At 37.4% G+C, this 16615-nt stretch overlaps 2 protein-coding genes across 3 annotated transcripts; one reads left to right on the plus strand and one right to left on the minus strand.

The window, feature by feature from the left end:
• Positions 1-47: 47 nt before the first annotated feature.
• Positions 48-5661, minus strand: rad52 (RAD52 homolog, DNA repair protein). 2 transcript variants are annotated; one of them, XM_082160008.1, is made up of 11 exons: positions 3728-5661; positions 3484-3585; positions 3279-3372; positions 3083-3150; positions 2884-3002; positions 2180-2255; positions 1799-2076; positions 1531-1718; positions 1337-1414; positions 600-824; positions 48-306 (listed from the first exon to the last, which is right to left on the minus strand). In XM_082160008.1, the coding sequence occupies exons 1-11, from the start codon at positions 3791-3793 to the stop codon at positions 242-244; spliced, it is 1359 nt and encodes a 452-aa protein (XP_082016134.1). In that variant the 5' UTR covers positions 3794-5661; the 3' UTR covers positions 48-241. The 2 variants fall into 2 exon arrangements, with proteins under 2 accessions (XP_082016134.1, XP_082016135.1); XM_082160009.1 differs by lacking the exon at positions 1337-1414.
• Positions 5662-6540: 879 nt separating this feature from the next.
• prr5a (proline rich 5a (renal)) lies at positions 6541-16522 on the plus strand. The gene is made up of 10 exons (XM_082160007.1): positions 6541-6705; positions 9000-9180; positions 11177-11287; positions 11371-11451; positions 12557-12605; positions 12699-12756; positions 12867-12958; positions 13044-13184; positions 13432-13570; positions 14673-16522. Exons 2-10 carry the CDS (start codon positions 9020-9022, stop codon positions 15209-15211), a joined length of 1371 nt encoding a protein of 456 aa, XP_082016133.1. The 5' UTR covers positions 6541-6705; positions 9000-9019; the 3' UTR covers positions 15212-16522.
• The last annotated feature ends 93 nt before the right edge of the window (positions 16523-16615 follow it).

Below are 16615 nucleotides of genomic sequence, written 5' to 3' on the forward strand. Positions count from 1 at the left end.
TATTCCCTGTTGTCAGCTACCAATGGCAAAATAACCTGGGAATACGGTTTCAATCCTTTCCACAGACTTTTATTCTCCAAAAATCATCTTAAATTTGTCCTGCTTATGTTTTAATTTATTACAAATTAGGTTTAACAGTCAGAAACAGACCACGTGACAAACATTTATTAGTTTTTCCATATTCACAAACTAGTAAAAAAGATAAAAACAAGATTTTCTAAAAGAAAATAAATAGTTAAATTCATTGCGTCTCCAGTTTTCGTTTCTTCATCATCTGGCCGTGTCTGTATGGGCTCTGTTGTCCACCTTCATTAACAATTATAACATTATTACCACAGGTCCATAATTAAAAGAAGCTAAAGTAATTTTCTCTTAATGAACAGGCAAAGTCAACAAGCACAGGCTGGTGCTAGAATTGTGGGCCACACGCTGCCAGCTCTGAGAGTGTTAAGTCCCTGGCTATTTATATTAATGGGGACGTGTGATGTTTGCATGAGTGAAGAGGCAAAAACCAGAACTGGGCATGCACATACTTGCCTTCTCACAAAGTTTTTGTTAATGAGCATGTATTTATTAAGTGAACATGAGTCAGATTGTACCTGCTGTAGTTCTCATCTCAGAGGATCTGAACTGGCCTTGAGGAACGACATGCCCCTGAGGTTGAGCTGGTGGTCTCAAGTACTGTGCTCTCTGCGGGGTCCTGCTGCGTGTCATCATCTTGTGCTGGCTCGGCGTGGTGGGCCGAGGAGGTTCTGTGGAGCCCGCTGCAGGATCTTCGAGAACATCAATGCCATCCAGAGTGAAGTTCCATAATTCTGGGTCATCTGAGAAGTGAGACATTTTTATATATTTTACCTCACAATCTAACAACCTTGTTCCTGTATTAAAACCTCAGTCACCAAAAGTCCTTACGTTTTTCTTTAGAATAGTGAGATCTATTAAACGAAGAAAAAATTTAAATCCCTTAGAAAAACTTGAAATGTAAAAAAATAAAAGATTAACTGGCCACGCTTTGAGTCAAAATGGAGGACTGGTAAAAATGTGTTTAATTTTTTGTGCGTTTAATATTACTTCAAAGCAGGGTTTTCAAATTGTGTGAAGCCAAGAACCCCCAAATATGAATCTCTTGCAAATGACCCCTTCCTAAAATATAAAGTCAGCCAAATATTTTTAATACACAAAAACAGGTTGTTAGAATAAATCAATTAATTTCCTGATTTCAGACCCCAGTGAAACTCCAATAATGTCAATATTATCTGTAAATGTTGAATAACCTTTATTAATTATATTTCAAGTTATGTTACCAATGGCACTTTTTCTTAAAAATATTCCTTACCAGCCAGATACTCCTCCTGTTTAGTGTTCACCAGGTGTCCGTTTGGTGTACTGTGGTTAACGGGACCTACAGCCTGTCCTAAAACGATAAACCCACTGATGGACAACGCTACACACCTGACACTCCTGCAGGCGAAAGGCTTAAATGTTTTATACTCATGGCTAAAACATGAACCCTTAAATTTTCCGTCACACCTTGCTTAGACTGCAGGGCCGGTTCCGTGCCTGCGTCTGATGGCTCGGTTTTCGGTTCCTGTAGAAACTTCTTGGCCTCCATTTCCTGTCTGAACTTTAGCTGCAGCTGCTGCTGTCTCAGCTTCCTCTGCTGCTTGGAGTCCAGTGGAGGATCAGACGAGGACAGGTCAGCCATGTCAGCTGCTGACCTAACAACACGAGAGTAGCAGATTTATCACGAGCGCAGCTGGCTAGTGTTGTAGTCGAAGTTAGCACCAAATAAATTCACCTTGAGATGTTGCTGGGCTTGTTTTCAGAATCCTGGTGAGCCGATGTGTTGCCAGAATGTGCTGTCGTGTTTGTCAATGAAGTCCTGGATCCGGTGCCGCTCTCATGCCCTCCTCGTACAGGGCGACTTCCCATTCGCTCAAAGGGGATGTTGGCTGGTTCCGCCGGTTTGATAAATTCCCTGCTGTTGGCTCGGACCAGGCTGTCGAACCGGGCCTTCTCCACGGACGGCTCGCCATCACTGCGTTTGGTTTTGTCCGGGTCTAAAGGAGGAGGTGGCTGCGATGACACAGGAAATACAATGTATTTCAGGTACACACATTAAGAAAATACATTGAAATGATTTACAAATTTGGCCCAAATGTTTAAGATGACTTCTTACCTGCTTTGGTATTTTATTGATGGCTATGAGATACTCCTTATTCAGAATACAGTTTCCAAGCGCGTTTCCAAAACACCTTATTGTAAAAGAAAATTACAATTGTGTAAGGTGTACAGGACAGTCAGCCAGTACATTATATAAAAATAATAAATATGGACAGGGTGATCAGGAGCCTGTTGTGAAGTGGAAGGGGTTTTATATCACCTATTAAAATATATTATCCTACTTATTATATGGCTTCTTATCAAATAAATACATTTATGGACTTGAAACTATTTTATCAGGCAAGATATATATATGTAATTTTTTCCTGTGATGTTAAAGTTGAATTTTCAGCATCATTACTCCAGTCTTCAGTGTCACATGATCCTTCAGAAATCATTTTAATATGCGGATTTGATTATCAAGAAACATTTATTATTATTATTATTATTATTAATGTTGAAAACAGTTGTGCCGCTTAATATTTTTGTGAAAACCGTGATACATTTTTTCAGGATTCTCTAATGAATATAAAATACAAAAGAACAGCATTTACTTGAAATGTTTTATAATATTATAAAATGCCTACTGTCACTTTTAATAGTCATTTTTAATCCTTGCTGAATAAAAGTAATATTTTTTATTTTTTTGTACAAAATGTAAAAATATTGACCACAAATGACGACTCAGAATCAAGTATATGTAGAGGCAGAAATAATTACTTGAGTGCTCGTTTCAGTCCATCTGTGACGGCTTCTTTTCTTGCTTTTTCCAGTGAGAGAGCTTTCGATTTGAGGCCTTCACTCACCCCATATCCTACATCCTCATGGAACGAGCCATCCTATGGAATGGACACATAAGGAACAGAACAGCACACGTATCCTCCTCACAATGCTGCGTTTATCCCGTCAGAGTGCTTACCTTCAATTGGACCTTCACAAAGGCACTGACTCCAACATAAAATTTCCCATTGATAAGGTCTACAAAATCTGTAACACAAGATTGAAAACAAAATCAAAAACAAGCATCAACCTGATTTAAATGCAGCATAAATGGGAATGTTTGAGAATCTGTGCTCGTCTTGATGACATCAGTGCAAATGTGATGGTGTCCTTACCGACATTTTGCTGAGATATTGAGTGTGACCATCCATTATATCCAAACATTTCATTGGCAAGGCTTATAACTCTGTGACCTTCGATATAGCACACCTGCAAAACCAAAGCAAATGTCAAATCATTTGGAAAACAGCAAGATAATCAACTATATATTAAATGTGCGAGGCTAAATAATAAGTGTACAAAAAGCACATTAATTCTGACCTTTTGTCCTCCTCCAGCCTGTCTGGAGCTGATATATTCAGGTCCGAGTTTCTGCCGCAAAGCATTCTGGACTGCCTGGTACTCCTCTGCAGTGTATGCATACTACAACAAACATCAAGTTACAAATGCATTCTAAACTCCTGAAATATTATTATAATACATAATGAAGTGTGCTTTAGCTCTTCACATTATGTCAACGTGACCATAACAAAGTGTTAAAACCTGTCCCCTAAAAAACACACACCTGACCAAAACATGTGCTGGTTGTATGAGGTTTCCTCTCCTCTTGCCTCCCACTGCCGTGATCCATGTGTGTTTTCTGATCGCCAAGTCTGAAAATCCGTCAATACTCTCTTTTAAACGATGTTGAATATGTATAATGTGAGTGGAGTTCGCTAAACTGTGACCACAGGAAGTCTGACACAACATTACGCGCTAGTGTACGCCCATAGTGCGCTACCATCTATCTACCCCACTTTCTGTTGACGAAGCGACACATTCAACTGGTAAGCGTTCAGTCAATGTTTCTACGGGAACGTTCTAATGTAAAAACCGGACGCCGAGCGGCAGAATTCTCTGGTCTTGGTTGAGCGTTTGAAAATTCCCGCCGCAGCGACACAACCACGTTAACGCCGCCCCGCCCACAATAACGTACGTGACACGTCATAAAGACGGGGAGAAATTCAGTGAAAAGTCCCCATGAAATCAAAATGTAAGTTTTTTTGGCTTTTAGAATTATGTTAGCCTTGCTGTTATCTATAAGCTAGTGTCAAAACAATGACAAAATTCGCATTTACAAGATATAAGCATTCAAGCATTCAAAAATAGAATGTAGAGTTAAGAATCCCCTTTTTGTGTTTTAAACATCCCGGTTTTGGTCACAGATAAATTATTATTGTGTTCTCCGCGTTCACATCACAAAATGAAAATAAATATTAACATAAACAAAAAATCTAAATGACAGCAAAATAAAAAAAATGGCCATTTATTTGAAATCCAGTCTAATAATTACTGCCCACTGTATAAATGGTAAAGGACATTTGGATTAATCTCAGTGCCTAGCATCTTTTAAAATCTATTTTCTAAATGTATTTTATAGAATTTATTGTGAACAATCAGAATGTCAATTGGAACTAATGGTGAAAATGACAGATTTCTCTCTGGTGATGTAAGCAGGATCAATCCAATCATCAATCTCACCCCTGTAATTAACAATTAACAAAAAAATTGTATCACCATGTCTACACCAGTGTTGTGAGTGATCGGGTCTCCAACCTAGATCGGGTCTACATCTTGATCCTTCTTCTTCTTGTTACTGGCCGCTCACTCCTTAGGAGTATTTACATCTTGATCCATTGGCTCAATGAACATTTAATAAGTACTATTTTTAGCATCTGATTACAATTCCTGCAAAATCACATTATGTCATTTGAAATGCATTGTAATGACCATTAAAGTATTTTAAGTTAAATGTTTTATATACTAGTACATAAACGAAGCTTTAGGTTGTGAAATCAAGCCTTATTCTTTTTTCTTACTTTTTTTTGTTAGCTTGTGTACTAGCATAGCATACAGCTACCCGATTAGCCTGCTAGCCTAGCTTAAACACCATGAATTTGAACTTACCCTACATATATAAGTGTTAATGTCCAAATATTTGTTATTATTTCAATAATAACCATGTAATATGTTCGTATTTTTATTCATGAATTACAATTTTTCGTATTATTATTATTAACAGTTCATCTGACCCAGCTCTCCGTGCCCACCCCAATCTGTCAGTGGGTACAGAGACCTGAAGTGGGACAATCCATTGTAGAAAAAGGCCCAGCAGAGGTTGTACTTCCTTCGCCAGCTGACGAAGTTCAACCTGCCACAGGAACTCCATTGTGAAAAAGCTGAGGAAGTTCAACCTGCCACAGGAACTGCTGACTCAGTTCTACTCAGCCGTCACGGAGTCTGTTCTATGCACTTCTACTCTCTGGTTTGGTTCAGCTACCAAATCAGAAATAAGAAATAAATAATCGCAATTAATTTTCTGAGCGCTACAACTTGTAGCACGTGGCCGCTGTACCACCTGACCACTGCAGATTTAAAGTGTGTTCGACTTGAAGTGGCGCTGTGCAGACTGGTCGGTGTATGACATCAAAGTACAGCGAGAGCGATTCGCATACAGAGCTTTATTTACAGTAAATATGACATGGTGTGAACGCAGCATGACTCCTACATCTCAAAATCCAATCAATAACCAATGCATAGAACAAAGTCCCTGACCAACATTTTTTTCTCTTTATTTTGTGTGGATAATCTGCCACACTCAGATGTACATCACAATACAGAAAAAAAGATCTGTCGCTACTGTTTCACCAAAAAGATTTGTTCACTGTTCAGTGGCCCTTTCTGCCAGAATAAATTGTCAAATACATTTATTTTGGTGATATGAATATACAATGCACTGAATCATTCGCTCAACCTATTCATTAAAAACACTGTAATAAGAAGTCTTATTGTTCTTTTAGATTTTTTAAATACAGAGGCAACCTATGACGAAGTAGCCTTCCGTTTGGCCTACATGAAACAATAGCCGAACAACAAGCAAAACTTGATTTAAATTGATTTAAATTCTGCTCTGCCTCTTTAAGATAAACCGCGGTTGTGCTAAATTATATCCCTGTCACCGTCAACTCAGCAGAGATTTCCTAAATCTTAATTAGGGACCCGAATAAAGATTGCAGTCTGGTTAGCATAACTCAGTGACTGATTGGATTGAATATGGATTTTCTTATGCACATGGCTTCCTGCTGAGCTCTTAAATTAAACACATAAAGCGAAACGGGAATATAATTTCCTTCATTGATGTTAATTAAATGTTAGCATATCAACCCTAAAATTGATACTTTACATTCTAACGTCTCTTCGTTTTGTTTCAAGAATATCTTGACCCTTCGCACAATGGCGCGTACGCACGAGCTCGGGCGTGAACGCGCCCACAGTCTGGGCTGTCGTCTGGTCAGACAGTCTGCAACTCGGGAAGAGAATAGGAGGGGCGAGTATTGGGGATGCCACAGGAATTATCCATTAACCCCGCATAAACCCACATCCGTATTTATGGATTAGTTTCTCTTGAAGTGTAGAGCGTCATATTTATTGCTTCCGTCCTCATTGAAGTTACTTTAATATCCCTGACTGCTCTTATTCACTTTGCACGCGGAACACATGACGGTGAGTTGAAACATTGTTACTGCAATACTGTTTGCGTGGAGTGTTTTATGCTATATTGCGTTTTCCCCTGGATGAATGGTGCATTGTTGCGCTGTTAGTAACAAAAGTGCCATGATCACCATTAGGTACATTGAGTACCCAGTGCGTCAATCCCGCAATGAATAACTTATAGCTACGGATAAAATATGTAATCAATAGAAATTGATGCATTGTAACACGGTCAGTTGAGTTGTTGGATTCGTATTGAGTTTTAACAGCGATATCTGTCAGTCCAGGATGGGAAGAGATGCTCTTCCTCTCAAATAGCCTTCTCGGGTTTACCCAGACGTCGACGTTTTACCGTCCCTTTTACCTGTCTGCACTTTAGAAAGGGAAATGGACTCCTCCTGCTCCTCCTGTAATACATCGTGGCTCGTGTCGTGTCCTGGCACGTTCAGCGAACAAAGGGAAACTGACATGATGCTTCAGGGAAAGTGAAACATATAAAGCAAAGTCACATATTTAGGTCGAGGATGTTGAGATGCGTGTGTGTTTTTTAAGAGCTCATAAAAAGCTCTTACGGCCGCCTGAACAAATGATGATGACAGACTGATGCAAGACAAGTCTTTTGTTGTAGTAGCCTATTTTCTTTTGCGACGCTTCCCGAATGGTCCAGTAGGGGGCGCGGGTTGAATTGTGTTGCTGAGGAACACATGGAGAATGACATGAACAACGTAAACAAGCACATCGATCCATTTACAACCGCCGAACAAAATAAAACTGACATTTCTCAATTTTCACCAGAATAATGGTTTACAAAGAGTAAGCTATGCCTTTACTAAAGCTGTCTTATATGGATTGGTTATAACATGACCTCATAATCTATTCTAGACTGTTTACCAAATGCTTGCATCTGGGATTAGTGAAATTTAAGGGGCTAGTTCACCGAAAATTGTAAATTATTTTATTTACATAGCCTCATCTCGTTTCAATCTTTATTACTTTATTTCTTCTGCAGAACACAAAATAATTTTTTTAAAACAATGTGCAGCTAAGTCGCTATTTTCTTTGCATTTACAATGAATGGAGACCGGAGCTTCAAAATGAATTTGAGAACCGGATCAGTCCGATTCGTGAACAAATTCAGATGGATCAACCGATTCATTAAAACTATCCGATTCTAAAGAAAGATTATTTAACTGCTTCCCAGTTCAGAGGCTGCATCCTTCGAAGAGCGCATTCAAAGGCCGATTGCTTCACCACTGTGCGACGAAGGGTCTCAATTCGAAGGCTCCTTCAAATGTGTCTTCCATATGCGTCCTTCATTTCCCGTGAAATGAAGGATACAACAGATGAATCCTTCGCGGCCTTGCCTACCCAAAATGTATTGTGCGCCTGTGACGACAGCATTTTTTTTTTTAGAGAAATTGTCCGATTACACTTTAAACATAAGTATTATTGGGTTTCAACTTACTCAAATATCTAATGATACAAATGTAAAAATAAAATAAAAAACTTTAAAGCGGTTTAAATGTTGACTTATATCTTACTAAAATGTGATTATATATAGTTTATACTATTATAAACAGAAATAGACCATGGTAAACAAATTTAGACAGTTTGTGAACCCTGTTTTGTTTTCAGATAGTTTAATATAACTGTCAAAAAAGTCCAGTAAACGTCACTGGCGCTTGTTAACTGCAGCTGTCCAAGTTGCTAGGTGACAAGAACAGTCCTCCATTTAACGGTACGTCCCATTTAACAACGCTCAGTCCGACCTTCGCTGCCTTCGAAGGCGTGGCCTTTGAAATCCGAGTCCTTCGAAGGATGCAGCCTCTGAATTGGGACACACACAGCCATGACTAGTTTTCTCATGAACATTAAATAGTGATGCCTTCTATTGAACTAATGATTTGTTTTCATGAATCTGACTGATCTGATTCTAGAGTTTGACTCAGTTGCAGTTAATAACATCTCACTGAAGGGATAGAATTTCAGTGAATAATGGCTTAAATTTCAGTCTGTTTTTAACACAAAGCAATTGTAATCAAGAGGAATATGGCGCACAAGTTGTATGGACCTCCTTTATACCTCATTGTTTGTTTGTTTTTTGCATCCTTTTGGAAGTTTCAGTTAATTATTATTGCTTGGAAAAGAGCGACCAGTACACAATAGAAATTATTTTGTGTTCTGCAGAAGAAAATAAATCATACAGGTTTGGAACAACATGAGGGAGAGTAAATGATAACAAAATAGCAGCAAACACCACAACCCTCTCTCATTTTGTTTATTTCTTCATTCTCTTGTGTTATCAGAATGACCAGATATGTTCTGAATGAAAGGAGGATCTGGCAGCCTTTCGATAACAATGCTGGAGAACTTGAGCGGAGCCCACATTGATCGACCCGTCCCTAGATCATCCACGTTCAGCTTCTCTGCCCTGTTTGCTCTGCCACACCATCTTCACATGGATGGGAGCAGTCATCCATTCAGGAGGTACAACTGATGCTGTGAACGGAACTATTAACACACTCACATCCTGCTATACATACTCATATCCTGTTATTTGTTTATGATTCCTGTGTTTTTCCTTGTTACTTATACCCTAAATGAGCCATATATAAAACAGTTCTCACAATGTGTGACATTCCTCAATTTACTACCTGCTGAGGGACCCATTTTGTGGACAATTATTTAGCATTAGTATGATGCCACAGGAGACATGACATAACATAGATTACTCAGTTCCAGGAACCAGACCGATATTAATGTAAATTCAATGAGTTCAGTCAGGACCAGTGGGAAATGGATTACATTTTTCCAGGCTGAAGTCAGTAGAGTAGTCAGAGCCACAGCATATACTGTACATGCTATGAAAATTATAGTTTGTAATTTGGTTCTTATATAAATACATAATAATAATAATATTTTATTAAAATGTTATATTTGGAAAGGATGATTATTTATATTTATTATATTATATTATGTATTTATTATATTTTTATTTTAAATTTTCCGAAAAATTTACTTTTTCAAACTCCTAGACATTTGTCAGATTTTCACGTAAATTAAACTAGATGATCTTCAGAATTCAAGTTGATTCGTCAAACAGTTCTTGAATAACATGCAAACGAATTTGGCATCTAGTACTCCAAAATGGACATGAGGCTGTATCTCCACAACAAAACTTGGTATCTGTAATCGGAAGCATTACTTGAGTGTGCAGTGCAGTGTTTCGCCACTGTGCCCACCTAGTGGTCAGAAAATATGAAAAATTGATATTTTTTGCTTATAATGGCTGACCAGTTTGACCAAAAATCACAAGACTGGTCTCTTTCAATTTGGGGCGCCATGCCGAGTTGGACGATATCAAATTTCGCCAATTTGTCCATTTTGGGCATCGGCCATTTTGAATTTTGTCGTAAAATGCTATATTTTACGAAGGCATTGGCGTATCGTTACAAAACTTGGTATGTGTCCTTGGCATGATGCCTTGAAGGTACTCACAAGGTTTTATGGCAGCGCCACCTTGTGGTTAATAATTATAACAAAATTAAAACGAAAGAAAAAATTCTAATGGCTTTTGATACATTTTGCCCATTTTATTTGATCGATTTTCTGAGTCATACCTAGAACATAGATACCAATTTTTCCATAGTCGGCTGTAATTCCTGTCTGCCATTTTGTCTTTCTTAAAAAATCAAATTTTTCAAACTCCTCCTAGACTCCTCCATTTTCCACGAAAATCTAATCAGATCATCCTCAGACCATGCAGAGAACATAGATACCATAGGCGGCCAAACTTCCTGTCCGCCATTTTTAATTTTCTTTTTTTACAAAAAACTTTTTGGAAATCTTTGTCGACTATTTGTCGTTTTCACTAAATTTGGAATATAAAATATATTTTATAAATATATAATTTGGAATATAATCTATATTTTATATAAAATGGGACATTATTATCCTATTTTTATTATTTTATTATACATATATAAATATAGGAATAATACGGTAATATTAATATAAAATAATAATGATAATATAAAACATTTATATTCTATAGTATATATTATATACAAAATATAGTCTATTTTTTATCATCCTCTTGGCACAAATCATAAGTTTCAGTGCTTAGAAAAGTAATACCACCCTCCTCTATTCAACAAACCTCATGATTTGAGGTATTTTAAAAGCTCACACTGCACAGGAGGAACAGGCTGTTACTCCCTTGTACTGGGAGTGTGAAAGAAAGGGGGTTTTGTGTTGCATAACTATTAAACAAGATTGGTTTATCCTTGCGTGTGTGTGCCTGACAGAGAGAGACTGAGGAAAGGATAGGAATGTAATGTTAGGAGGAAGGAAATTGATTTCTCAACAGTAAAACAGTAGCTCCACGTCCCCTTCCCCCTCTAGCTGCATCTTTCTAGCTCCTCCCCTTCTCTCACTTGTTGTTGTGGTTCTGGACTAACTGTAGTGTGTTTTTAACCATGAGGACCCTGTACCGCTTAAAGTTGGTGAGTTCTCCAAATCTGAGTCAGCTGGGGAAAAATGAAAAGGCTTCACTGGAGGAGAGAGGATCAGGCCCTAATGCCACATGGAACAGGTTAGTGCGTGTTTTGTGCCCAGCACATGTCCATAAGTGTCATAAACTGAGATGTAATTTCACTTCTGTGCGATTTATTGCAGCATTCACAACGCAGTTATTGCTGTATTTCAAAAGAAAGGACTGGCAGACAATGAACTCTACACGCTCAATGAAGGCGTGAGGTGAGGCAAAACAACATCGCATGTTTTGTAACAGCAGACTGATCTTTTGTTCGTTTTTATACATTTTTGTGAATTATTTATTTCGCTATAATGGTAAGTGTTAGCAGTGTGTGAAATGTAGACTTTAACACACTGTCAGCTGTGATCTGAGGCTTCACATTATCAGCACAGAACAGTTGTGAGAGGACGCAGAGCCTCAGTCCGCATGTAACTTTTACAAGAAAAATTGTGAAGCAATAACATCCCAAATAAGGAAAACATACCCACATCATATTTCACCCCAAAATCAAGAGTAAAAAATAAGAAATTATATTTTACATAAAAGGGCTTTTTACGCTTTAAATAGTAAACTAAACCACGGGTAAACGGAGTTGTAAAGAAAGCTTAGCTTAACCTCAAGCAGCTATTCCTTTTAGATGTTTCTTTTTCGATAACAATGATGTAATAATCTAGAAGTGTTATTTTTTCCTAGTAATACATTCATGTTTGAGTATCAATGAATACTTTTATTTAGCGAGGACACATTATTGATCAAAAGTGAGAGTAAAGACATTTATAATGTTTCAAAAGATTTATATTTCTAATAAATGCTGTTGTTTTGAAATTTCTGTTCATCAAAGAGCACAAGTGTTTTCAACACAATTCTTAGCAGCCAGTCAGCATCGATTTCTGAAGGATCATGTGACACTGAACACTGGAGTAATGATGTGGAAAATTCAGCTTTGCATCACAGGAATAAATTGCATTTTAAAATATATTCAAAAGAGTTATTTTAATCAGTAATAATAGTTCCCAATATTACTGTTTTTACAAACTTTTTTATGAGCCTTGGTGAGCAGAAGAGAATAATTTCAAAAGCAATAAAAATTCCCCCAGTAGTCTGAATGCTGTATATACATTTTGCTGCTAAAATTGTATAATATATTATTATAAAAACATAGTTGTTTTTTTTCTATTACATTTTGGGGTGAAATATTTGAACATACAGTATTCTTGACAGTCATTTAAACCAAATTGCGTTATTTTCTTATACATTATATTTTAGAATGATTTTTCTTCTGAAACATTTGTTAACTTGTTTACGATATTATATATTTTTTATCAGGCAACTATTGAAAACAGAGCTGGGCTCGTTCTTTACTGAATACCTCCAGGTGAGGAAATGTTTTTAAAAATCCGTTTTTCCAGAGATGTGTTTGTTTGTTTTTTTATATAAACTATTTCTTCTCCTTTTCCCTCATTATCAGAATCAACTTTTAACAAAAGGCATGGTCATTTTACGGGACAAAATAAGGTTTTATGAAGGTATACCATCCCATTTTAACAACAAAACACATGTACAGAATTGCAACATTACACAGCGTTTCACTCGGTACACAAACAACACAATCTGTTTCTCGTCTTGCTGAAAATAGGTCAGAAGTTATTGGACTCTTTGGCTGAGACATGGGACTTTTTCTTTTGCGATGTTCTCAATATGCTTCAAGCCATCTTCCACCCCGTCCAGGTACAGTCCAGCCATACTGCGAAATAACTTGTCAGACATCAGACACAGCGGTGGTGTGTGAATCTGTGTGCATGTTCATGTTCAGGGGAAGGAGCCGTCGGTGCGTCAGCTGGCCCTGCTGCACTTTCGAAACACCATCACCCTTAACGTGAAGCTAGAGGAGGCTCTGTCCAGACCGCGAGCCCGTGTCCCTCCCTCCATCGTCCAGATGCTTTTGGTGTTACAGGTACGCATGAACTGCGAGCACTGCCTTTTCACAATCCTCTTAGATAACGTGAAGGTTCCAGCCGTCCCGTCATGAGCTGCACCCAGTAATGATAGCAAAGTGACTTCAAAACAGGTCATTGGTGATGGTGTAAGCAATTGTGTCATAAAGAGCGAGACATTAATCATAAGCCTTGTGTGTCTCAACTAGAACGACTGTAAAAAGGTTAGAGTGAAACTCCTAAATATGTCATCTTCTCGTCTTACAGGGGGTTCATGAATCCAAAGGTGTGAGTGAAGAATACCTGAAGCTGGAGTCTCTGATTCAGAAGGTGGTGTCGCCGTACCTGAGCACGCAGGGACTGTGTTCACATGAGTGTGGCGCTTCTCACTGCTCGTGTGTGATCGGTGAGAGACAGACACAACATTTAGTCTGGTTTCTTTCTGAAGTAAAGAACTTCACAAAATAAAAAGGCAGCAGTGTATATGTATATAGGGAAAAAAACACCACTGTTCAAATGTTTTTGAAAGTCTCTTATGCTTATCAAGTCTGCATTTATTTGCAAGGCTGTGTTTATTATAATTTTTTATCCAAAATACAGTCTTTAATTTAAAATAACTCTTTTCCATTTGAATACGGTTTAAAATGTAGTATTCCTGTGATGCAAAGCTGAATTTTCAGCATCATTACTCCAGTCTTAAGTGTCACATGATCCTTCAGGAATCATTGTAATATGCTGATTTGCTGCCCAAGAAACATTGTTCAAAAAAATGAAAAAAATAAATGTTTGTATTTTATCATGGAAATACAGAAAAATTATGATAAATCATTATATTTAGAGATAAAAAAAAATATGTTAGGTAAAAAAGGTATGTTTTAATTTATTACGACTCCTTTAAACTGTGTGAGATTAAGCTCAAAATATTAAGCTTGATATCATTTGCTAAATTTAAAATAATATCTGGAATATATTTACTTTGTATTTGTTTCTTTTTTCTACACACTGATAAGATAAAGTTAATTGTATAAACCTAAGATCAATATTTTGAATTCAATTATTTGTAAATCCCTTTTCACAATAAATATCATAGGTAACAGTGGCTTGGAGAAACTCCATAAAAAGAATTCAGAAATACAAATTATGTCTCAAGTAATAACGTATGTCGCAAAGAAGGAGAGATAAACACTTTTAACACAAAATTGTGTTTTTCTATATTTATTACTGTTCAAATTAGGGCTCTCAGTAGAATACAATTATTGTGAATAATCTCATGAATTCCAGCAAAAGCATATTGAAAACGTAATATCAAATTTGATAAATGTGCTAAAAAAAAAAGATTAATAGATGAACTTTTTAACTCTTTAAAGATCTTGCAATTATGTTCTCCACCCATAAACATTTGCTCTGATCCTATGTGATTCAGCCACTGATATTTGAAGTATGTCAGAACTGTACTACTCCAGTAAAAAAGCAGTATATCATTACTAATTTCTTGAAAATCTTTCCAGAGAGGCGTTTGCAGTATTGCTGGTCCAAGTCTGCAGACCTGCCCTCCAGTAACCCGGTAGTGCGCTCCAAGAGTTACAACATCCCCATGCTGACCCCCGTGGCCGAGTACGACTCCGAAGTGAGCTCTGTGGGCAGCGTGGGCATCCGGCGTCACTCCGCATGCGATGTCACTTCCTGCATAGAGCACCAGGGCTATTCCACCCTGTCAGTGGGAATAGAGACCAGCTCGACCCCCAGACTCTCACTGGATCACGAGCTCACCCTGTCCGGTGTGGTGCGAGGGGCCACGGGACAGCCCGCTCTAATTTCTCCGCCTGTCTTCATCCACACCTCCGCGGGGTGTCTGCACGCACCGGACGCCCAGGTGGCTTCATCCGAGGTGGACAAAGCCCTTCCGTCACCCCCGAGCTGCTCCTCCAGTCCGGAGACCATTGTAATGCAGGGGCTGGACTCACTGGAATCGGATCCTGACGGAATCTTCATCGACTTTTCCCACTGCCGCTCCGATTCTTTTGGAACAAGCCGGAAAACTAGCTGATGGAATGAATTGCTGTGAAGAATCCATTTCAAATGATTGATTATAAACTACTAGTTTTTTTCCTGTGAACTTGTGAAGTAGCTCTGTACGTCATGTGTTTTTAAAACTGGAATTTCTTTCCAGCTTCGCGCAAAAACTGAGGCTGCTTTGTGGAAAAATGGGAGAGGACTCAATTTAAAGCAATTGTTTTCATAATGTTCTAAACCTGTGAATTTTTCCTTTCATAGTTTTTCATTGATAATAGACGTGGAATGTGTCCTTTTGAATTAATATGCATTTTACTATCTCTCATTTTATGTTTAAAGCTGCAGTCACATTTACTGTTGTTTGGCGAATTTACGCGAGCAAAATCCTGTCATTTCAATAGGAGTACATTTCTACATTATTGACAATAGACATTTTTAGCTCGCAATATGTGACTGCACCTTAAGTGAGCTTAGCTTAACGTATTGTTATGAGGCGACAGTATCACTAAATGTAGAAATCTCTTCCATTACTGTCACTCTTGATCTCATGCACTATTTATTGCCATGGGGCTTTTAAAAACTACATTTAGTGCTTATAAATCATTGCCAATCTAACCTGCACTCTTGATGGTATAAAATGAAATTTGTCTCTTCATTTGTGAGAATAGCCGAACTATTGCTAATGACAACACAGTGCAGAACATTGTACGTTCTCAAGCATTTTGATATTTTATGTGATGATTATGAGCTGCCAGAGAGCAAACAGGGTTTGCTAATTGAACATGTTAATAAAAACTCCCTTTTAGCTAGTTGATAAAATAGTACAAATGCAGAAAAAATGGTGTTAGATGAGACTGAAATAGAAAATTTCTCCTATTGGCTATAATATGCTATTTTATAAGGTAATTTTATATAACATTTGTTTAATTTAAAAAGATATTGTCTGATTTCTTTAGAATTTAATAGTTAATTTAATCGGTTAAATAACCGTAAGCATAATTGGATAAATGTATATTCTAGAATAGAATATATGAAAAATAATAAGGTAGAGAGTTTTTTTGTTGTTGTCATTTTTGTTTCTCTTATTTTTATGTATGGAAGCTTTTTGACTTAGGTTATAAATTGATCAATTTCTCTAGTTTTATAGACAGAAATTGAGCATAGATTTTTACACGAGGAACATTTTTTGAATTTTAAAAGGTTTACAGTGGTACTTTAATACCTTGCACTGTCATTTCTGAAGTCTGTGCTTTGTTTCATACTGAATTTGTTATCAGCTTTCATGTGTGCTGCTGTGGACAACCTCAACAAAGCTGAATTTGTAGTAAAATACTTTTATGCTTCATGTTTATGAATGTTTCAGAGTACAAGAGTATGGCTGGGTTTTATACTGGTCAGGCTCATATTTCATTGTTTGTCTTTCTAGATTTTGTTATAA

The sequence above is a fragment of the Leuciscus leuciscus genome (assembly GCF_965113295.1).
Source record: "Leuciscus leuciscus genome assembly, chromosome: 25".
NCBI classification, from domain to species: domain Eukaryota; kingdom Metazoa; phylum Chordata; class Actinopteri; order Cypriniformes; family Leuciscidae; genus Leuciscus; species Leuciscus leuciscus.